This window comes from Dermacentor albipictus, chromosome 3 (assembly GCF_038994185.2).
Source record: "Dermacentor albipictus isolate Rhodes 1998 colony chromosome 3, USDA_Dalb.pri_finalv2, whole genome shotgun sequence".
Taxonomy (NCBI): domain Eukaryota; kingdom Metazoa; phylum Arthropoda; class Arachnida; order Ixodida; family Ixodidae; genus Dermacentor; species Dermacentor albipictus.
Genome location: NC_091823.1, coordinates 13,517,381 through 13,541,785, shown reverse-complemented (window position 1 = coordinate 13,541,785; position 24,405 = coordinate 13,517,381). Strand labels below are relative to the sequence as shown.

The 24,405-nt window shown below is 44.3% G+C and overlaps 1 protein-coding gene across 1 annotated transcript in view; it reads left to right on the top strand.

Moving 5' to 3' along the window:
- Positions 1 to 24,405, top strand: part of Cand1 (Cullin-associated and neddylation-dissociated 1) — a 108,953-nt gene that overhangs the window by 70,146 nt on the left and 14,402 nt on the right. The window contains exons 13-25 of the mRNA XM_065428039.2: positions 2,784 to 2,901; positions 3,898 to 4,029; positions 9,811 to 9,944; positions 10,267 to 10,352; positions 11,404 to 11,518; positions 11,860 to 11,945; positions 13,626 to 13,784; positions 17,441 to 17,508; positions 17,634 to 17,728; positions 18,445 to 18,548; positions 18,661 to 18,728; positions 19,345 to 19,565; positions 23,531 to 23,724. Of these exons, the coding sequence (XP_065284111.2) occupies positions 2,784 to 2,901; positions 3,898 to 4,029; positions 9,811 to 9,944; positions 10,267 to 10,352; positions 11,404 to 11,518; positions 11,860 to 11,945; positions 13,626 to 13,784; positions 17,441 to 17,508; positions 17,634 to 17,728; positions 18,445 to 18,548; positions 18,661 to 18,728; positions 19,345 to 19,565; positions 23,531 to 23,724 (1,580 nt within the window). The remainder of the gene's footprint in view (positions 1 to 2,783; positions 2,902 to 3,897; positions 4,030 to 9,810; positions 9,945 to 10,266; positions 10,353 to 11,403; positions 11,519 to 11,859; positions 11,946 to 13,625; positions 13,785 to 17,440; positions 17,509 to 17,633; positions 17,729 to 18,444; positions 18,549 to 18,660; positions 18,729 to 19,344; positions 19,566 to 23,530; positions 23,725 to 24,405) is intronic.

The following is a 24,405-nucleotide window of genomic DNA, read 5'->3' as shown; positions in this document are numbered from 1 at the left end:
GGTGGTTTGACTAGTTCGACAACGTCAACAACACATTGCATTTGCCGCACTGACTCCTTGGTGCATCGGCCGCTGGCGCCGCGCGATTTCCTGCTCGCCGTGACGCTGCGCTCTGCGACTGTCGCACCTTGCAAGGACGCGCGACACTGCACACTTACTGGGCTCACTCATAGACGCCTTGGCAGACGCCACTTAATACTTCGTTATTGACAGTGTTTCAAAATGCTTCCATTGACGAATGTGGAGCTCGCAGCAGAAGTAGGGGCCAAATGAAGACGCTGCTGATGTTGATCCCGCAAGCACTTATGTTGCCCCGCTCCCGACTTCAACTGGGGCTGTAGCTGCTTTAGCTCTTCTACACACTTGTTTATCGCTTGTGGATCGTTTAGACTATGCTGAGGGTGCCATAGTTAAGCGCGCGGCTGTCAATAAGAAGCAGGCTACCCTTATGCAGTACTTTCAGCGAAAGAAATAAATACTTTGTGCAAAGTTTCGAATCAGTATTCGCTGCGCTACAATTGGGGCGCGATTGGGGATCATGGTTCGGAGCGTGTGATCAGTTGTGCCGCGCCGACTTCGCATGGTTGACGAAGCCGGCGTGGCCTAGGCTAATTGCACATGGCGCAATCGACCACACGCTCACGGCTGACGAAGTCAGCACAGCCTAGGCCAATTGCGCGTGGCGTAAACTAATGCGCACTGTGAACAACGATCCCTAATTGCATGCTTGGTTAATTGATTGATTTGCAGAAGTTTTTCTGATGCATCTTTTATGCGATTTTATGTATCGGATTCACGCTATATCTATATATTTTGCGATCACCACGCTGTTCAATATATCGAGGTTCTACTGTATTTTCATTCCGAAACAAATTATTGGGATTGCTTTAGCTGCTTAATATAAAATGTTTTCATATGCTGCGCTGTCAGGGGTTCTTGTTTGTCGCTCTTGTAATTGATACGAGCTGTTCCTCATCTTGCCGACAAGCTAGGAAATCGCCATTTAATTACCAGAGCCTCAATAAGCCTCAGCACGATGGTGCAATTACTGCTATATCTTCTCTGTAAACATGTTGCCGTTTACGCAATACCGGATCACCGGAAACAGCAACAACACTGGTAGCATCCTTTTTTTGCAATGTGTCGTGTATAGAGATAGCACATAAAGCTGCAATGACCTTTGATATTCTACTCATCTGCGACGTATGGATGTCGCATACATTGGTGTGCACAGCAAAGTATGGTGGCTACGAGCAACTGTCATGGCACCAACGCAACTGAGAGTGAAAAATAAATAAAAAGTTGGCTGTGAGCAGACGTTTGTGCTTGTTATTGAAGAGGCGGTGCGAGCGCCACCACGTGGCTTTGCTTCACCAACAGGTATGCGCAGAGCTCATCACCTGCCCTCACTGGAGGGCTCTGGTGGAAATATAAAAGAATGTCGCTGCCTTTAGTTTTATTCAGGTGATTTAGTGGCAGCAGTATCATCGTGAAACGCAAAGTTCAGCCAACATATATAGTTTTGCAGGGTGTTGTTGCGATAGCTCTATCTTGTATCTTAAGATACATGATACATTGTTTCATGTATTGGAAATACAGATACTGATACATGTCTTCTCAGACGTGTCATGATACAGATACAAGATACCCAGAGAGTATCTAAGATAGTATCTAAGATACATTTATCTTCAGTACTGCCCAGCACTGAACATCTTGTTCCTCTGCAAGGCAACATGTGGACTGAGTGGCTGCAGCACATCAGGCCGTTGGTATCCGATCAGCACAAGCATCTACTTGTTTGTGGTTGTCACTTAACACCGAAGGATTACTACCACAATAGGGTTTAGCGTGTCCGGTATTCGGGTAAATGCAAGCACAAGTGGATTGGCTGTATTACGGAGGTGCAAATGTGAACGGCCTGCACGGTGCAGCCACCTGGTGGTACAGAGCTCAACCAAACACAGAGCTAATATAGCAGTAACCAAATATATTCTGATTTGTTGCTGGTGTAAATTTTTGGCAGGAGTGTAATCGTGAACACGTTATCTTTTTAAATGTTTAAAGTGCCATTCATTTGGTTGCAGCAATATTAGCTCTGTGTGTGGCCGTTTAAGCTCTGCTCTGCCAGGTGGCTGGATCATGCAGGCGGATCAGGTCACTCACGTACATCTATGCTAAAGCTTGTTCAACACAGTGGTAGTAGTATGGAGGGGCCTTAGTTTGCAACTCTCCCTATCTCTCAAGATGCCCAGCTTGCCTGTGGTTACCGGAATACTGGACATGCTCAGCTCTGCGACAGAACGTTCACAGTGCACGCTGCTTGGATAGCTCTCTCTGGGGATTGATGGCCAGGCCGCTAGCAGAGAGGCTGGAGAGGCTTTGCGCACTGGCTCCAAGACAACCGGAAGTAGACATCATGACGTCACGTCATGACACGGAGCCGATGAAGGTGGAGCTTAGCCCTGGTCACTCGGCAAACAAGTTGAGAAAAAGCATGTCTAGGGAAGAGGGTAACTAGTAATCTTCTGTAGCTCTCTTAATATGAGACGCGTCTCTTAAATTGTGGCACAAATGTTTTACTGTAGCTGTACCATATGCATCTACAAAATTTGTCTGAACCGTTTCAGGGACCCTTTAATAAAGTGCCTATATATGCCACAAGAGTGTGTGCTAGGGGCAAAGTACATGTATTTACAAAAGTGTGCCATTCCCCCCCTCCCACATCTACATGATTTCTTCGAATTTTAAAGATCACAGGTTTTCTTTCTTCCTTCGACCTACAGATCAGGAAAGCTCGTTCAGGTTCGAGCCTTACGTGAAGGACATCTTTGAGTGCACCTTGACGAAGCTAAAGGCAGCCGACATTGACCAAGAGGTCAAGGAAAGGGCCATCACTTGCATGTAAGCAGAGCAATCCCTTTTCATGTGCTTTTCTTGTGTGTGGGCCTGATCCATGTATGGGCCCGACAGCTAGGCTGCAGAATGCATCTGTTGTTTGTTATTTTTACTTCAGAATAAACCAATGTTATTGTATAAAATATGCAGTACATAAACTAGATAAAGCCAGCTTGGTAGAATCGAACCTTCGTGTCACGTTCAGCTTTTCGCCTGATTTCCTATGTTTGCCGTAACAAGATTCCTTGTAGTATCAAAGCACTTTTTTCATTCATATAGCTCACGAGGAACTAATACTGTAACTTGTCTTACACCTGTATAAGGGTACCTTAGTGCATATGTTTTGGATAGGTTATTGAGCTTGACAAAAGCTTTGTGTTGATTTGGGATGTGCAGTTTAAGCATTATGAAATATATTAAAAGCTGTGTTTTGTGATCATGTGCATTAAGCATGAGGCAAGTGTTGTTGCATATGATTGGTATAAGTATGTCTTGTTATAAAAGTACTGAAAGTTGGGTGAGTCGGTAACTATTCATTATGAAACTGCAGTATGCATAACAAGCAGTACACAAGGCAAAGTTCTTGTTTGTTGTGCATGGTTGTCTGTTACCTTTGCCTTGTGTATCATTTGTTGTGTTTGCTGCAGTTTCAGAATGTCTTGTCAACTTGGCTTGGGCAGCACATAATGGCTGGCCTGCTACATAGAATGGCCCAAGCTTAATTGATTGCATAAAAATTAAGCATTTGAGCAAAATTTATGCCACACTTCCCCTGCATTGATAGAGAGGGGCCAGTATCACACATCATATAACTGTCTATCAAAGTGAGAATACTTCCTAGCCTTCATATCTTAGCTCTAATTAGCCCTCAAATACTAATTGGGCATTAACTTCAAGTTTGGCACATAGCGCATATGTTCAGTGTTGCCTGGTTGCCCCCCCCTGTGCCTAGTTCTTGGAGTTTCTTAGTGGACTTGCACTTGCACGCACTGTTCATTACAGGGGCCACATTCTTTGCCACTTGGGTGATTGCCTCCAGGCTGAGTTAGCGGTCTGCCTGCCCATTTTCCTGGATCGGCTTCGAAACGAGATCACACGACTGACTACAGTTAAAGCACTGACAAAGGTGGCTGGGTAAGCAATAACTCTGCTGCTGTTAATTTCTGAAAAATTCTGCAAAGAGCACTTATGAATTGCTCATTTAACCTCTTTTGTATGCTTGAATGATATCATTAAGCCAATTTATTGTCAATTTGTGTGGTATTTAGAAACTTATGTGAGTCAGAGAATGTGGCAGTTTTAAATAGCATGACGCCTCCTTACAAGGAGCTCTTGTAATTAACTGCAGAGCTTGTAACAGTATGCTTTTTCAAAAATATTGTCCTCACATTGAATATTTTGCGTTGCCTGAAGCATAGTTTCCCACAGAAATTATTATAATGACAGATTGCACTGATCCTTCAGCTGCAATGGGAATGATGGGTAGTGTGTAGTCAGTTAACGAATTTTGGATGACCAATTTTTCAGACATGCCCGATAATTCTGACGCCTTCGTGGCACCGCCACGTACCCCATAAAGTCAAAGTATACGCGCCGTGCACGCCGACGAACACGCCACTGGTGTCGGCCTTGTGCAGAACACGCGGGAGAGTAGCCTGGTACGCGCCGTAGTTTGTCGTGTCGTTGATTGTGCTTCTCTGTCTTATTCATGTTTTCAGAGCAAGATAGGCAACACCATTCGCACGTGTGGGGTGGCCAAAGCTTCAGGGAATGTTGAAGAAGAATTGTTGCAGGGTGGGGGGCTCAAATACCGGTGAAAAGGTGCCGGCGTTACAGTTCAAATCATTCCCGGCAAAGCCTTATCAGCGGGAGCAACGGTAGAAAAAAATGGATCGTCACTTCGAAGGGAAATTTCTTGTTCTCATCTTTTCCTTTATCTCGTCGGTGTTCTTTTTTTGTTTTTTTTGTTTTTTTTCACTCATAGTTAAGACACGTGAGCAGCAAAGTTCGTCGGCAGTGCAGCATGAGGTTTAAAGGCATTTCGCTAGAGTTTGGTATGCTGTTTGCCGCTTATATTGTTTTCCGCTCTTTTGCCGCGTTGTGCTAGCTAGGCAGCACGACTGCACGAGCGCAATGCGTTGTATGTTAAAGCTACTGAAGTTTGCAAGAACTGAAATTGTTGGTTTCATGTGGCGTGGTAAATCCTCGCACCAGCTGTCGCGCACTTCATTTTTTACATCTATTTTATGCGTGGCTTTGCACATGTTTAACTGTTGCTAGTTGCTCCATGCATAACTCTTGTCATTTCTTTTGAGCTGCGAAGTTTTCACCCTGCCTTGTTTGTAGAGGGTATAAATCACGCTGTGTCTTATCGGAATGATACCAAGGAAGTGCTTCTTTAACAGCTTTATTCTTTTCGCCCGAGGGCATCTTAGGTATTGGTTGCGTTTTTGGAAATGTGCTTAGAAAACAGGTAGTTCAGAGCGAGAATTGCTAATAGCTGCTGCATATGGTATTTTTGTTCCATTTCTCGCTGAAAAGTTCGTGTCCCTTTTGGGAAGTCGTCACACCTCGATGTTGCCTGAGCAAACTTGACAAGCCGAGTGATGTGTTTGTTTCACAACGTAGTCCCTTCTTGCATGTGAATTTTGTACTCAACTGAATTCTTATACTTACGCTGCAGACGACTAAACCGGGCCTTGCCGCCAGCGCTCATCTACTTTGTCTGGTGCTGCTCTGCCTTTAAATATATCATGTGGCACCTCTCTCCAGTAATATAATAAAGTACTGAAAAGTTAGTCAGTCTTTAGCTTTGTATGTTTCCAAGCAGCTCCCTTGGGGAATTCAAAATTGTACAAACTGCAGCGGGAACGGTAGTTCATCGGCGTATGCAGCAGAATTGCATTGGTGGTACAGCACTAACACGCGCTATTATTAACCCGTGTGTTTGATGACTTCTTTGGCTAGTATACGCGTTTCCATCAATAAATTGGCAATTACTCTTTTTGAGGCGATTTCGACTGCACTTATTCGGCGATGTCGCATGTATTCATCGGCAGAAAAATCACAACGGCATATGCAGAGATTGCACCATGTGGATTTGTTTGATATAAGTCTGCACTAATGACAGGTGCTTATTATTCAGGTACAGAAGCAGCTTATTGCGGCAAAGGTAGAATAAAAAAAAACATCGAGAGATCGCATCACTCAACAAAATTTACCGGCTAGGGAACATGAGCTCCACTTCATGTAAATAGGGTTCATGGCGTTTGTCTGCGGGACACGCCTTGCATGTAGTGGACCATGTTGTCCCAAGCACCGGTAACGTCGTGTTCATACCCGCTCGCACAGAGGTCAGCATCTTCCCTACAGCTGTCACCGCAGCCGCGAGCTTCAGCCATCCTTGCTCCAAAGGGTTGTCGTCTGCTCCTGCTCCTGCGTGTACTGTTGGAAGCGTCCGCCAGGTGGCTTTCAGTGGCGCCTCTATAGGCGGTGCACGAGGCGTATAAGAACGCACGAAATTTCCAATGCAAACGCCCTTCGCCGTCCCATTTTCTGGACATTTTGCCACGTCCACTGGACCGAAATGGCATTATTGAAGTCACCACTGACATCATTTTGATTATCTCGCCGCCTCTCTTGCACACAGATCCGCTGGAAGCTGTAGCAACAACCTTGGCAACGCTAAGCCTACCTGCTTTGACGTTTGCTATTAAGCTTCTTGCTATTCTGTGCTGTGTTTTTCATTGAAAGAGTTTGCCGCTGTCAGCAATAGCTCTGACTCCGCCTTTGTAATCCTCGCCAATGGCTTCAAAGCTCGGAAAGCATGACGTGTTTTGCAACGCTGGTTCCCCAAAGTCAGCTTTGCCTCAGTACAACAATGTTACGCGGTGAAGCATACGTGAAGCATTGAGGTGAAGCATACTTAAAGTGGGAATGGGCAATAGTTACGGGACACAGTATGTATTCCTTAATTATATGCACATGCACCCGCCGTCTCCAGTCGCAGTGCAAGCACCAGTACACCTAATTAGTGTACTGGTAGACCTTCAGAGCTATTTCGGAAGTGCCTGTATCGATCTTAGTCCTTGAGGGTAGTAGAAGGCATGCATTCATTTTTTTGACTCCGTGATTTTTTTGGACGTGTCCGCGGCCCCTAGAAAGTACTAAAAATTTGACGTTGACTGTATCTGGATTTGTCTAAGTTTCATGCTTTTGGCTTCCAGAATTCTTGCCACTTAGTTACTAACATTAATTCTAAATTGCCAAGCAATTATCTTAAGCTTAATGTATGAAGGCAATATGCTTCTGCGTGCATGCATAATCATTGCAAATTGTTGCATTGATAATTTGTCGATCAGTTTGAAAAGTCGCCAAGTTGTTTTGAAGGCTGGCTGAACTAAGTTTACTGAAATAGGTTAATGTGTAGTCCGGGGGTGAAAATGTGGCTCTTTTTGCGATGGTGGCCTGAGGTGCTGGAGCACACCGATCTACTGCAGTGTCATCTCTCAGTGCAGCCTGTAGTCATTGCTGACAAGTGGAGCCATAATGGTGCAATACAGAGCCTCCGGGACCAGCAGTTATGGTTGTCGCGGAAGTCATGATTGTCTGTGCGGAGCTCGCTGATTACTTGCTGTGGTTCTTCCTGCTGCGTTCGTGCATTGTTTGTTAAGCGTGGTTTCAAATAGTTTTTTTTTCCCGGTAAATTGTGGTTCCTCCTCATCGATTGGAACAATTCACGGCTTCTTCAGATCGGGCACATTGGTAGTATTCTCTCCCTTTGGCGCCCTTTTGGGGTGAAATGACCAAGAGATGGTGGCTGCATTCATCACAGACAATTATTTTTTTTTCTTCGGTGAAGCCTGGCAAGTGCTTTTCTGGCTGATGCAGTATGAAAGGAATCCCGTGAAACCCACCTGACACAGTGCAAGTGCTCCTTCCGGTCTAGTCATCCTTGTTTGTTTTGAAATACTTTGATAACGGATATACGAGGTCTGTTAGAAAAGTATCCGACCTTTGGCCGAAGAAAAAAAGCTGGCGTAACTGGAGCGTTAGAAACCTAATCACCCTCAAAGTAGTCTCCTTGGGACTCCACACACTTCTCCCAGCGGTGCTGCCATTGTTGGAAGCATTCCGAGAAGGCCTCTTTTGGAATGGAATTTAGCTCAGCCGTTGTTGCAGCCATAATGTCCTCTCTTGTCTGAAATCGTGCTCCTTTCAATGGCCTCTTGATTTTGGGAAACAGCCAGAAGTGGCAGGGGGCCATATCAGGAGAGTAAGGAACCCGTTGAAGTACAGGAGTCTGGGTTTTTGCCGAAAAAAGGTCTGAGTCAAGTGCGAGGATTGTGCAGGGCCATTGTCGGGATGGATGCGCCAATTTCCTGTTGACCACAACTCCAGTCTCACAGCATCACACAGCATCACAGCATCACAGCGCTGTACAGCATCACGTAGGCGACGGAGGACATCCCTGTAGTACTCTTTCGGGATTGTTTGACCCTGAGGTGCGTACTTGTGGTGTACCACACTGCGGAAGTCAAAGAAAGCAGTCAGCATCACTTACACGTTGCTGCGCACTTGGCGGGCTTCCTTTGGTCTTGGTGACATAGAATGCTTCCACTGTGACGACTGGGATTTGGTTTCCGGGTCGTACCCGTACACCCAAGACTTGTCACCAGTAATTATGGTGTTCATGAAGTTGGGGTCACTGTTTGTGGAATCCAGCATGTTGCAGCTTTTCATTCATTTCATTTTCAATTTCATCGCAGCTCTCTTCATGGCCAAATCTTCGGTCATAGTGGAATGTGCAGAAAAAGTGTTAATGACCACCTCTTTCACAATTTCTCGGATAGTCACGTGACGGTCCCACATCACCGCAGCATTCGCTTCGGCAGTGACCTGGTCATTCCGGCATGTTGATGGCCGACCGGAGCGTGGCTCGCTCTCCACCAATGTGTGGCTATCTTTAAACCGGTTGTACCACTCTTTGATCTGTGTGCTGGTCATAGCACCGTCACTGAGAGCTGTCTGAATCTTCTGAATGGTTTCCACTTGGCTGTCGCCCAGTTTCTGGCAAAATTTGAAAATTTGATGCAGTAGTGATGCTCCAGTCACTCCATTTTCATTCCAATAAAAAAACCGACGAGAGCACTGCGCACTAGCTCACTCAAACGCTGCGTCTCAGTGACTGATGCTATCAGCAGATGGGAACCCGTGACCCCTCTTCGCAGTGGTTATAGCAATGCTATTCTTTAATGCCAACAGCCACAGCTTGTTACATGCGATTGGAACACCTAGGAAGCAGTTAAACAAAGCAGCCGGATGGAGTAAGGTGCTGGGGAGAGGCACTGGCTACACATCCCCCTATTTCGATTTCTTCATGCAACCCGGTTATAACAATCATCAGTTATAACAATGGAATTTTCGTGGCACTTGGATATTGTTATAAGTGGGTTCAACTGTAACATTTATTGTGTTTTGAGAGAGTTTTAGTTTATAAATGCAGAAAGTCTTGCACAGCATATTCAAATTTCAGGCGCTAGGCGCACACTGGTCAAACGCAGCACCTGTCTTGTGCGTCATCTCAAAAGTGACCCCCAATTCTCCCATTGTTTTGCTATGTGAACGACACACTGTCCCATTCCAGTGCACCACAGCTGAACTGTCATATGCCATAGTACTTGCAGCTCTTGTCAGGACTAGTGTCAGAGTTCCCTCTAGTAATTTTTGCAGGAAACATTATTGGCTGAAGCAGCACATTCTATGAAGTTGAAAACAAGGCTTCCAGTTGGATTCAAAGCACAAGCTCTCTTAGCTAATAGCAAGCACTCGTTAAAAGCCATGTCAACCAACATTGTGTATGCTCAAAGATATTAGTGTTCTCTGATCCACAGTGGCCTTGGTGTTCTTATGCAGATCGCCCCTGCGCATAGACCTCAGTCCAGTACTGTGTGAGTGTGTTCTTGCCTTGGCAACCTTTCTCCGCAAGAACCAGCGGGCCCTGAAACTGGCGTCGTTGACCCTGCTGGATACGCTTGTGCGGAACTACAGTAAGCTTCTTCTTTAGGTTTTCAGGCCCCTTGGCTAATGCCATTATGTTCACATAAATCTGTGGGGAGCAGAATGTCAGTTTAAACATATATTTTTAATTTATAGTTCCTTTTCATTTTTCACTTGATTTGTTAAATGGCAAGTTGCTTCTGCAAGAAATAAGCATTAAAGAAAACTGAACAAATGCTTTAATTTGATGTTCATCAAACATTCTCATTCCATGCTCATAATTTTGTTGTTATGTGATAAGCAGATTACTAGGAGGATAGACAGAAATACAGAATATGCATTTTTATGAGTTGATCTTTGATTATCGTGCAGGTACCTATCTCTCTCAGGATATGGTAGCTACTGTTATGCAAGAGCTTCCAGCACTGATCAACGAAACAGACCTCCACATCTCGCAGGTTGGTTGGAACTGAAGGCATCCTTTTACTATTCCTCTAAAATAGACACAAAACATGTTCTTTGATATACGAAATTGGGCTTCACATTGAATGACTGAGCAAGAAACGTGGTTTGAGTTTCACATTGAAAATTGATTCACACCTGCACTGCATTAAGGTTTACAGTACCTGTTACGCTGTTTATCTCTGGTGCTTACTTTCCCAGAGCAGCACACTTCAAGGAGGCAGTGCCATTCACATTTCTTTTCCTGTAGAGTACTTCCCTTTTTTTTGCTTCTTCTTACCATTATATATTTCTGCAACAATTTTCACTTCTGTGCTCGTGCAGTTTGCACAAAGTGAAATGTGGTGTGTACATGTCTGTTTATTCTGTCTGGAAAGAAGAGATCTGCATGAGTTTAATGAGCCAACAAAGTGCACACGTATGTACTGTTTGTTAGCATATTGAACAAAGCAATTGGCTAGTCTCTCACTGGTTGCATGAAGGCTGTAGCAGGGATCTTCTAAAACATGTCTGGTGGAAAAGGAACACATGCATTTTTATGCTGCGCAAGCCGGATATTTCTGGGTTAATTTAATTTCAATTTAAATGTTTGTTGATAAGTAGTGTGCCACTTCTCATTTGTGACCAACAGTGGCCGCATAAGGGAAGTCTCAGCTTGGAGCCAACATTTCAACAAAATTAATGACCCTGACAATGATGGGTCGCCTCATCAAAATGTTGACTTCGGACTGAGGCATCCTTTTTTTAGCCACTGTTCAGCACTTGAAGTCTCGGCCTTCTTGTGAACCTGTCTACATTTCATTTGAGTTTTCTTTGAAACTGTTCAATACCAATCAGTTTGAATTCACTTTCTAGTTTTATGGTTTACACATTGCTTTATTCTTGCCGTAAATTGCTGCCAGAGTGTATCGTTATGTGGCTAGTTTTATGGTTTACACATTGCTTTCTTCTTGCCTTAAATATCTGCCAGAATGTATCATTATGTGGCTTGCTAATTGTATCTGACAAACTACAGCTGTTCTTGAGAAAGTATGTCTTTTTCTGCAGTTGACGCTGAACTTGCTGACGTCCATCTCTAAGGTGCACCAGCAGTCTCTGTCTTTGGTGCCCTGTGCCATTTTGCCCGAGATTTTGGTCTTGGTGCGATCGCCTCTGCTGCAGGGTGATGTTTGCTTCCTCTGTTATGTTCTCAGCCAGTTTTATTTTTGGCACATGAATATATTTGTAGCCTTTTTGCATGTAGATTATTATTTATTATGCTTGACCGTCTGCCTAGTGTGTCATATTAGCCACTCTTCTGGGAAATATTCAAGGAAATGTTGCAGTTACAATGCATTGATCACCAGTTAGGTGTTCTCTTCGAGGAAGGACCCTATTGTATGGGACATTATGCTGTGAAATGTTGCTAGCTGATCTTTGCCTTGATTGATTTTCTACACGACTCATAGTGAGATCCTTGTGATCGTATACTGCAGAATTTGTAGTTAGTGTGCAATATTGCAGGTGGTGCATTAAATGCCATGCTGGAGTTCCTCCGGGCACTTGTTTCCCTGAGCCTGCCGGGTCTAGGCTTCAAGGAGCTGCTGCATGTGAGTAGAGACATTGTACTTCGATACCACACAGTTAAAAACTGCACAGTGCTGCTAAGATTGCAGTAATCTGGCTTTTTTTCCTCCTCCCTTTCACTGTGTTGTGTCATCTGCATTGGGCGCAATAAAGGTGAAAGGCTATGAGGGTCTGGTGTCATAGGCGTATTGAGCACTGCGGGTTTGGGCTTAGCGAGCTTCAGTGTCGCATCAGCTGTTGCCTTGCATAACCTAGCATATGTGCATTAAGCATGCAAAAGGGTGTCAAGTACTGTGCAGCAAGAGAACAGTTTTGCCCTAAGTTAACGGAAACAGGCTTATTTGTCTCCTTCAACCCCCAACACTACGCGACACTCGATACCAAGGTGGCATGGGAAGCAAAGAGGAACCTGCACCATCGGCTAAAATGCTCAAAGGGCCACTGCTAGCACGTCACTGCGGGAGATGGCTCCCTGCGACACGCCGCTAGGAAAAACCCCGTGGCTATGCTGCATAGTTGTGATGAGCAATGGGCCGGCTCACGAGAGCAAGGCAATCTCAGTCTGATAAGTGCCTCAGCGTAGTATGACCATTACGAGCACCAGACGCTGCTCTTTGACTTAGCGTTATGAAAAGGAGTAAGACAATGTACGCTCTCGCTGTGGCTGCACGACACTGCAGATAAGCTCAGGTCTGAGTGATGTGAAGCAAAGGGGCCAGTGGACGAGAGGAAAAAGGTGTACACACCCTGTACTGTTCCAGAAAGGTTGCTCCCGTGCTCACTCTAGTTGCTCTGTGGCGGCCAGCAGTGCAACACAACTGCAAACTGTTCCGTGGAAAAAGCCACCTCTGGCAACTGTCGTGGGTTCAAAGGGAGCGGTGTAGGGACAACAGAATAGGTGAATGCCCGGACAAAGGCGCCAGTATGCACCACAATCCACACATCATGGTACAGAAGAAAGGTAGTCTCTCTGTCTCGCAAAGTTAGCTTGAAGGTGATAAGAAAGAATGTGCATGAGTTTCAACCTGCATATTTGTTTATCTGATGTCTCAGCAGAGCAAGACGAGTGATAACAGAATGGTCATGCAGTATACAGGCTGTCTATATAAATTTTATCAGCTTTTAAACAAAATAAGGGCTCTGTGTGAGTAGGGTGTATCGGTATCATCCTTCTTAGTCGTCATTGTTATTGTTGCTCTTACGTCTGATAGAACTTGTTCTAAGTGACCTACCTGCCCGATGTTCTCCCTACTGTTAAGACTACAGGTGCCAACATCTGACCCTCTGAGGGTTTTGCCGTCAACTGCTGGCCTTGGCGGTGTCTAGGGGATCAGATGCTGGGCACAACTGTTCAGCCACTTGTACCAAAAAAGAACACAACATTGATTTCTTTTTATTTCAATGTCTTCTTCCAAGGAAAACTGCCTTTGCATCATTCATTACAGTGTTTGAAGTGTTATCTGTGGCTATTTTAACTCCTTGTGGGGATGCAATACCATTGTGACAAAGACGTGCTATATGACAAGCAAGGCTTTTGGTTTGAAGAGATTCTTCCAAAATCTGGGTAATTGCATATGCGATGTGTGAAGGCTTTGTTTAATGCTTGTTTCAATACACAATCATAGTTAATTAGTGGGGAAGGCAAAGGCCTCAGAGGTCAGAAAACATGGTTAGATCAAGGTTTCGGTTTGCACTGGTCGCAGGAGGTGAGCGGTCCCGTCTACCAGTCTGGAGGTGCTGGCGCCGTGGCCACCATCCACCGGCAGGCCTACCACTCCATGGCCAAGGCTGTCGCCGCACTGACTCTGCAGTGCCCACAAGAGGCGATACCTGTAGTGCAGAAGTTTCTGCATGACATTCAGGTGAGAAATAATCTGTAACGAAGTCAAAAACAGCTGTGCTAGATTTGTTAGGAACACTCAGCTCACTTGCAAACAAAACCTAAGACATTACATGCAAACACAAAAGGAAAAAATTGGGCAGAAGCCACCAAAGGATGATTGTCAAAGTAAAGTAATAGCCTCATGATAGGCTCACTGAGGTATGCTGCCGAGGAAACTTATTGGTTAGCTCTAATGGTCAGGCTAGGTTAGGCCGTGTGAGTACTGTGACATTGCACTGACTCCTGGATCAGCCTGCTTTACAAACCACGTTAGGACGCCCTCGAGGGTACACACAGTCGATCATATACTGAACTGGAAGGGAATCGCAAAATAATTTCTGCAGTTAAATTTCGATATAACGAAGTTGGTAAAATTGACAATTTGCTTCGTTATATCCAAATTTCGTTGTATTGAAATTCGACCTTTTATGCAAGTAAGTACAGTCGCCGATCAATTTTTCTTACTTGGAAGGGGGCCGCAGAACTTTTCGAATTATAGGGCAGTCGAAAAAAGCGAATTTGAATGAGAAAATGAATTCATTTTGACAAATTTGGGAGTCTGCGACGAGTAAAATAGTTTCATGACACGTCGACAATATTTTCACGTAGACGGTATGAATTAAGCGAAGCAAGCCACACTTTTTAGCGAAGTATGCTGTAGCGTACTTGTGAACATTATAAGGATCTGCAAAATTCTGTACGGTGCAGTGAAAAAAAAAAGCCAGACCAGTGAAACTGTGAGGGTATCAACCTAACTTTCGATTACATATCATTGCATAAAACATACAAATTACTGTTCAATAACTGGTTACTGTTTTGAGCCTTTTTCAACATGTCTGATAGGTAAAATTTCAACATTTTAAATAAAAATCATCTGTCCCTGGTGCACTCATATTTTCTGTCTTTTGCTTAAGACCATTTTAGTAGGATCGTTCATTTTGTAATGTCTACTATCTGCACTAATTAGCTTTCATCAACTTCATGCTCCCTTTTGTGGTGATCATGCATGTCAGCAACAGTCCCAGTGACTGCCAGTACAGTTTAGATGTCTTGGTGCTCGTACTGTGACCAAAAATGGCACATGCACGTGTATAGTTGAGGGACACATATGGTGTTCTGCGACACTGGCCCCTACGTAGTATTTTGTGTAAGCTTCATTGCATAACATGGTTTTGTTGCACTGAAGCTGCCTAAAGAGAACCGGAAATTGCGAAATGCAAATAAGACCTCTGCAGGCCCCAAAATAAATGTAGCCCTGTAGTTTGCATAATTGGCCCAGTGTGCGTGGTTCCTGGTAGGGTTTAACTGGGGTGTGCAAATATCAAAATTTTTGAATACGAATCAAATACAAATACTTAGCATCGAATATGATATAATGATATGCACATGCAGTTTTAGCAAGTTGGTTTATTTTAACGTGTTGGAACATTGCAATTACATTGTCATTGACAAAAAAGAATAAACTAGTAAGCCGTTATAGTAAAAGATTGTGCATTTGGCTCATGTCAGCTTTGGAAAATTTAATAATTTCTGCGAGTTGTCTATTCTTGCCAACCTGTGCCTTATTATACCACATCAATTTCCCGTCAACTCAGAGGCATGCGACTGGTACAAGGTCACTCATGCAATGAGTGACCTTGTACCAGTCGTCACTCATCGCATTTGCTGTCAAGCAATAAGCTCAGGATTGGGGGTAGCACTTGAAAAAGAGTGCACCCTCTCTGTTTGCAAACCCGTGGCCCTTGCTACTGAGAGGCTGGCTTTCCTGCAAAGCTTAGACGTCCAGTGGCGAAGCGAGTTTTACAGGCAAAATTTTGCCACCAGCATGGAATTATCGCAAAATTCGGCACAAAGTCCGACACAATTTCTTAGATTAGATAGAATTAAACGCTAAGAACCATGTATGTTCCCACACAGCCAGCAATATACCGTATTTACTCGCATAATGATCGCACCCTTGAATTTTGTCGTCAAAATTCAATTTTTTAAATTCCTGTGTAATGATCGCACCCCGAACTTGCCGCAGCGATATGTCGTGTGCCAAGTTTAGCTAATAATGATCGCGCTTACCATCTGTCGAATGCTACGCAAGTGACTCTTCAAGACAAACCAAGCGGTCTGCACGCACCAATCATTCTTAAGCAAATGCCCCATTTAATTCCTTTCATCACTTTCCGCGCTTCCATAAAAAAAAAAAAGCTACACGCAAACATTCCTTTATTATGCGTAGGCTGTATAATGGCTGTGGTCAACAACAACAAAAAAGGCGCCTTTTGATTCTTCTCGTCTGCACTCGTGGGCACGCAACAAATCGCAGGCGGCAACGATAGTAGCCACGTTTACACTGATGCGTTAGAAGTGTACCCTATTCATACACCGACGCTTGTAACACAGCTAAGATATTCGCCCACCCTTATAGGAAACATGCCCTATTAGGATAGCAGTGAAGACAAATGCCGCAGTTTCCGCAGCATACCCGCCATGTGTTTCTGTGTCACTGGCAGCTAAGTGCGCTCATCTGTTTCTGTCCCCTCAAAGTGGACAGGGCTACGTTAGTGCCGCAAACTTGATGGTATTAATTATATTATTCGTTATTGATACGGAAGAAACTGTTTCAATGCACGTAATGTACTCGCGAGAAAGAAAAAAAAAAATCTCGTTTGGCGTGTTCGGCTTGCTCCACCAGCCGCCATTTTTGTTTTGGTGCCCCGCACTACATACAGCGGCAGCCGCCTATTTGTTGACCCATTGTCATCCCGCAGCAAACGCAGGATGAAAAAAAAATTTTTTTCTCTTCGTGGGAAATTTAACTTGCATAATGATTGCACCCCTGAATTTGTGTCAATTTTTTTGACAGAAAAGTGGAGTCATTATGCGAGTAAATACGGTGTTCATTTCGAACATTCATATCCAATTGAATATTCCAAAATTTTCAAATACCTACTTTTCGAATTGAATACGAATATTAGCAATCTAATATACAATAATATTCGAAATTTTTGAATATTTGCGCGCTTCTAGTTTTAATCGATGTGCACTTTTTTGGATGCTTTGCCATCTGCTCTGTGCACGTTTTCTCCCAGTGTTTGTGCAGCATCTGGCTTGGGCCATTTTGGGTGTTTGTTGCAAACTTGGATTGCTCTTTTCAGCATATTGGTCATCTCATTCAATGAATTGGTCACCTGCTTCAACGAATCGGTCGCTTGTTGCAACAGATTGGTCAAGTGTTGCAACGAATTGGTTGCTTGTTGCAACATGCAAGAGCCAATTTCCCCCTGTGCCGTTAAATTTATATGACGGCTACGTTCAAATGCAACGCAAGATGCAGGAACACTACAGAATTCCGCTGTATCAAATGGGAACATAATACAGAGGATTCAGGGGGATTTAGACTGGGCCGTGAAATTGCAACGTAGCAGCCAAGAAAACACAACATCGAGGAGGGTATCAACGGGGTTCCACTGTATTTGTGTCATATATAGCCCACTGTTGAGCAGTGTTGTGTTGATGTCGTCATTGTGCCCTTTTTTTTCGTAGTTTATTAGTGATGATAATGATTAGCAGCAGACATTTCAGGTTACATAGATGTTGCAACGAAGCAAGTTTCTTACCATCTTGTGGCATTCATTTGTGCAGGCTAATCGCAGTGTGGACTCTATTCAGCTTTTTGCCCTGCTCGCCATTGGAGAAATTGGCCGGCATATGTGAGTGTTCACATGTTTTTTTGGGAACATTAGAGTGCAGGGCGCTGAATCTTTACAGTATATATATATTTTTTTCAACGTGTTTACTTGTGTGACACCGAGCCTTATTGTTCTTATTTTCCCAGAGACTTGAGCACCGTTGCAGATCTCAATCCTGTGCTCCTCGAGGCATTTTCATCACAGAGTGAAGAAGTGAAGACGGCAGCATCTTTTGCCTTAGGTTTGCTAAAACTCTACTTTTCAACTTTCCTTTCAGTACCGTACCGTGTTGGTGCAGTTCTAATGCATGGCCTTTTGCGAATATCATATCCTAAATTGAAGAACAGCATGCTCTGAACTGTGTATAAAATAGGCATTTAACCAGCAATAGTGCTTATGCTGCCTGTAACATCATATAGTAAAATTGTATATAGTAGCCTTCTGCCTGCAGCAGTAATAGCATCATGCATATTTTGTACACAAGTGGCTTTGCATATACATAAAATGCACAGAGCATCGTTCCTGTGATAATTGAAAGTGGGGGCATGTTCCTGACAGTGCTGTGCTAAATACAAATTTCCCACTGTGTTTGTAGTCCCACTGCTTCCTCCATGTCACATAACTGAGGGATTCAGCAGATTATGTGGTATCAGGGTGTATATTCAGTGTGGTTTGAGAACCTGCTAGTATGAGAAATGTCTACTACGAGTTCAGCCAGTTGTTCCAGAGCATATGCTCTCGAGCCTAGCTATGTGGTTGATCATAGGGGCCTCCCGCTCTTATATCCGCATGTACTTCAGTCCACTACGACTGAAAATTTCCTTTATAGCTTTGGCTGTTTGAATGCATATGGTACAGCTTTCTGTCTTTTCCATAATGCAAGCTTTAGGGAGCTGTGGTAATTGCAATCTGCTCTCTCAATTGCTGGCTTCTGATGGGGGAACCTGGATGTTACAGGTAGCGTGAGTGTTGGCAATCTGACTGAGTACCTGCCTTTTGTGCTGAAGGAAATTGGAGAGCAGCCCAGGAGGCAGTATCTTCTGCTGCACTCTCTCAAGGAGGTAAGTTTGCATTAATACACCGCAGTGAACACTGATGCATGAATAAATTGGTGCAGCAAGATTGTTATTTCAGCGTTTTAATAATGGTTTCCTTTTGCCCACTCCTTTACAGATTATAAGCTGTCTGTCATCGAGCCCCGAGAGCATTCAGGCCCTTGACCCATTCATTGAGTCGATCTGGTTAGTATGGGTACCAAAATGTGAATAAACGTTATGTGTATCACCTAAATTATGCAACAACGAGTGTTGGACAGCGCTTCGCGCTGTACCACACGGTTTAAAGTCGCAAACCAACCAGCCCAAACCATCACCCTTCTAAATGAGTAAAGCATTTGTTTTGTCAGCATTTCTTAAAGTTCTTATTTTGTGCTTTAATTAAGTACTCTGGCTGGAAAAGAGAAAGTAAGAAAGTGGTTGATCTGTTTCGCATGGTATGGTCACTTGCAACAAGTGACCCAGTGGCCATGGTGTTCTACTGTTGAGCACTAAGTATTGGGTTTGATTCCTAGCCACAACAGATGCACTTCAGTGGGGTTAGAATGCAAAAATGATCTACTTATATTTGGGTAAGGCAGCCAAAATTTTTGAAATTACCAGTAATCTTCAGCCCCTTTTATTACAGCATGCTTCATAGCCCATCTGTTGCTTTGGGACGTTGAACCCCATAATTTCATTTGATTTCATTTGTTCATAAGAGTGCTGATAACAGCTCACTGTGAAAACACTGAGAGCACTGGCGCCGTGACATTATAAACATTACATTGCTCCCCTGTGTGCACAACTTTGCTTGGTGCAGGTCTCTTCTGGTGCAGCACTGGGAGTGCCCAGAAGAAGGGGCACGCAATGTGGTGGCTGAATGCCTGGGCCGCTTGGCCTTGGTGCGCCCCGCACTGCTGGTGCCACGGCTGGAGGCTTGCCTGGACAGCCCGTCTCCACTGGCTCGTGCCACAGTGGTCGCTGCTGCCAAGTGGGCACTCGCCGAACGCTCGCCCAGTGCCACACATGCTGGCGCTGCTGGTGGGTGCTCACCATTTTAGCGTGTCACATAAAATCCGGTGTTGGCGTCGTTTAGCGAAAAGTCATTCCTAAGCACAACCATCCAGGCCCTCCATGTGGCACAGAGGGGTTACTGAGCTAGTTGGATTCCTCAGAGTAGGACGCCTCAGAAAAATTTTTAAAACACAACCTGCAGACTTAATACGGTCAGCTTGTAATTTGAATATATCAGAAAACAACTCTGTGACGCGGAAACTCAAATGTAAACCTCTTTTCCAGTGTTTCTACCATAGAGCAGTGTGTTGCACTCGGTTTCTTGCAACAGCAGCATTCAGATGGGGCTTGCCTCCACGCATCTACAACCTACGCAAGAGGCCGTGTTTCTATCAGAAAGCTCACCCGCTCACCTTTGTGCATAGTGTTCGTCGCCAGGGTTTCCCGGTAAACGTTAAGATTACATAAGCTGCAGTTGCTGGGAAGCGTGAGAAGCAGTCAGGGATCTTTGCATGTTATCACATTCCACTCTTAAAGACGAAATTTTTGTTGCAAAGGCTGTATTCGTAATCTTGGCAGATATGCTGATATAATTAGTTTACATTTTGCTTTGTTAAGAGACTTGGAAAGCTGGAGCAAGGTGAAAGGCTGGGCGATGTGGTGTGTCTCGATTAAGAAAACATCAAGATGGACAGGCACATAGACAAGTACTTACCTGCCATATTCCTAATGCAAATGTTAAGTCACAACTTTGGGTATGTTTGTGTGCCCTTGCATGCTTGGTTATTCTGTGTTGATTTGTGCTTTCGCGTAAACTAATCTATTTTTATGAGGTTCAACAGTTTTTTCATGCAGATGCATTCTTAGGCAGAAATTGAAGATGAAAAGCTCGAAATTGACCTGGCTCTTCAACATGCGCAGTCATTGAAATGTACTGTTGCTTGCAAGTCCATCCATTTGCTAATTGGGTTTTCCTGTTCGGGAGCTTATCACTTTAGCCTTCGTGCTAAACTTGCACTATGCTGCACCACTGTGCATTCTAGATTTTCAGGGAAGACCTCTTATAAGAAAATAACACCTTGTCTAGGGTTGGCTTTCTTCTACAGCTCAGGTTGGCTGTTGGTCGAAACCAAAATGATGAATATAAATATTCTGTTATACTTACTGTATTTATTCGATTCTAAGCACCCCCTTTTTTTCACGATCGCGATGCCCAAAGTGAGGGGGGGGGGGGTGCTTAGATTTGAAAAATCTAGAATGAACCCCCCCCCCCCTTCCCTCTTGTCGCTGCGACATCACGACGAGACGGGTGCGAGGAATAAGATTTCATTTTGCAAACATCCAAAAGAAAAAACGGCGCAGATAGTGAGCCCACCGCTTGTGTCAGATGCCTAGTGACTATCACTGCCACTCGAGTTTGCCGCACCGCTTGAACCGCCGCTCTCGGTATCCCCACAGCAGGTCGTCTTCCATTCCATCGAAGTAATTTGGAATCGAGCACTTCTTAAATGATTTGACCACGACGTCCACTTGGACCCGCTTCCAAGCGTCCGAAATCCATTTTGCGATGGTTGATGGGGACGCTTTCTGCAGCTTTCGCCATACAGCCGTACAGTCTGGCTGTACGGCGTACTCGCACCATGGCCGCCGTGCCACCTCGTGACTCCGAGGCTCCGGTTCGATGACAGAGTGAGCAAGCGCACTTGGCGGCCTTGGCTACGCACTCTTCCTAACAAATAGGGGGGTGCTTAGAATCGCGAAAATACGGTATATTGTGGTGCTGAATACATTAGATGCTACCTAGTACTGTCGACTTCCATTTATTTGACCCTGAATGAACCGGCAAAATTGATGTATTTATCCAGCCGGTCTAATTAAGCAAAATTAAGAAAAAAAAAACTTCAAAACATACTGCTGTTTCATTTGGCAGCATTTACCGTATTTACTCGCATAATAGTCACACTTTTCTTGTCAAAAAAATTGGCTCAAATTCAGGGGTGCGATTATTATGTGGGTTAAATTTCCCGCGAGAAGAAACATTTTCTTTTTTCATCCCGCGTTTACTGCGGGATGACAATGGATCAACAAGCAGGTGGCTGCCGCTGTCAGTGCGGAACACCAAAACAATAATGGTGGCCGGCGGAGCAAGCCGAACACACCGAATGCAATTATTTTTCTTCTTATGAGTACATTACGCACATTGAAACAGCTTCTTCCGTGTCAGTAATGAATGATATCGTTAATTGTAGCAAGTTTGCGACAATAACGGAGCCATGTTGACTTTGAGGGGACAGAAACAGAGATGGGCGCACTTAGCTGCCACTGACGTAGAAACACATGGCAGGCATGCTTCTGAAACTGCGGCATTTGTCTTTACTGATATTCTAATATGGCATGTTTCTGCTAACGGTGGGCAAATATCTTAGCTGCGTTACAAGCGTCAGCGTATTAGTAGGGTACACATCTAACGTATCAGTGTAAACGTGGCCACTATCGTTGCCGCTTGCGATTTGTTGCGTGCCCACAAGTGCAGACGAGAAAAATCGAAAGGCGCCTTTTATGTTGTTGTTGTTGTTCACCAAAACCATTATGAAGCCTACAAATAATAAAGCCGAGGCAAGTTTGGTTGTAGTCCTTTTTTTTTTTATAGAAGTGTGGAAAGTGATGAAAGGAATAAATGGGGCATCTGCTTAAGAATGTTGGGTGCGTGCAGACTGCTTCGTATATCTTCAAGAGTCGTTCGCATAGCATTTGACAGATGGCAAGCGCGATCATCATTACCTAGACCTGGCACGCGACATATCGCTGCGACAAGTTCAGGGTGCGATCATTACACGGGGGAAAAAAAAGAATCAAATTTTGACGACAAAATTCGCAGGTGCAATCATTACGCGAGTACGATCATTATGCGAGTAAATACGGTACGTGATTCTAAGTCGTGCGAAAATCGAACACCCGCTCGCCTTCTATGTGTCCAAGGTAGAAATCTAATATAGAGATAGCATTAGCCCCCGTATTCAGAAATGCATCTTAACTTGAAGCCCATGCTTGATTTGATCTAAATTATGCCTGCTGTGAACGTGCCCAAGATGCTCATTGCGTTTCCTTTGGTGTGTTCACTACAGGCATCATTTAAATAAATTCAGTCGTGGGCTTCAAGTTAAGATGCCTTTCTGAAAACAGGGTCAAGCTTCTAAACAAGAAAGAAATCTAATGTGCACCTGATTTTTTAGCAAGAAAAATGGGCAAAGGTCTAATGTGTGTTGCACAGGGGTGGCCAATTTCCTAAGGTCAGCTTTTCTGCAATACAGCTATGCTAAACGGCAAAACACGAATGTCGTGAATGCGGATTTCTGTTCAAATTTCATGGGAAAAACAAAAAAGGCCTGCATTGTAATCGGCAGATATCGTAATCAGGCATTGTGCGCTACCATTATTGATTGAACATCTTCCTCGGGCAGGCCAAAAATAGGCTTTTTAACAGGTGATGACGTGTTTGATGCTTCTGTCCCCTAAACTTTGTGGGGACAAGTGCTGCCACTGAAGCATTTGCTATTGGGGTCACCATAAGGCCGGTAAGGCACGTTACTGCTGACTGTTCAAGCTTGAAATATACGGTAAAGGCCAATTTTAGGATCGAAATAGAGAAAGTTTGGGCCCATAGAAATACATGGGTGCTTGCTGGGACCTTCTATAGGGATTGAATTAATCGAAAAATCGAATTAGCTGGTGTCGAAATAAGGGAAGTCTGCTGTATTAATCATTTCTCTGTTATACATTGCGAAAGCCCAACCTTTGGGATACTAAGATTAGATTTCGTACATTCAAGTGAGATGATTTTTGGCATATTACATTCTATTCTTATATTCCCATAAAAGCACACTACAGAGGTTCCGCAGCAACATTCGTGCCGGGGGGGGGGGGGGGAGGTGCTTACCCTTTTCGGCTGGAAGTTAGCCTGCATCACATCTGTGCAAATGTGGTTTGTGCAGGGGCACCTTCAGAGGCGTCAGCAGTGCTGCGGCCAAGGCTGGCACGCTTCCTGGGTGCCTTGGGAGACCCAGATCTTGGAGTGCGGAGGGTGGCATTGCTGGCTCTGAACTCTGCTGCTCACAACCGGCCGCAAATGGTTCGTGACCTGCTTGATTCGCTTCTTCCACAGCTGTACCAAGAGACCAAAGTGCGGGTGAGTGCACAACACAACTTTTGCACAGATTTTTGATCAGTACCTGCCGTGATGGCTCAGTGACATGGCATTCTGCTGCTGAGTAAGAAGTCGTAGTTTCTGTTCTGCAAAAACACTTCTGTACTTAAATTTCAATGTCTGTTTAAGGGGCCCCTCACCAGGTGGTTATAAGCTGGAAGTTGTTCATGCGCTTGAGGGAGCGTTGTACTGCAAGAATTGTTCAAATTGGTTCATTAATAGCTGAGATGAAGTGTTTCAGTGCTGCGAACCCATGATTTCAGGAGGCGAGCATCACTCCCCGTTTTTCTTTCTTTTTCTTCTCCCCCCCCCTCACTTTCTTGCGGTGCGGTGCGCTTGCGCTGATGGTCTTGCATGCGAGCTGTTGTTTGTCTCCTTTCGTGCAGAAGACGATTTCGTGCACTGTGCATGAGAGCACCTGACTAGTTGTATAAGTCAGTGCTATACAAACACTGAGGCAAGCGGATCACAGAGCATGACTGTGCACTGGAAAATTGTAGAAAATAACATTCTTTCACTCTCTATGCATGCAACTGCATGACATGGGACCAAGTAGACAAAATGGAAGTACATTTCTCTTGCTTTGGTATGAAGTAAAAAAAAAAAAAAGAGACATGCGGACATTCAGTTTGTAGTAATATTATTTCTCTTAACATTAATTTA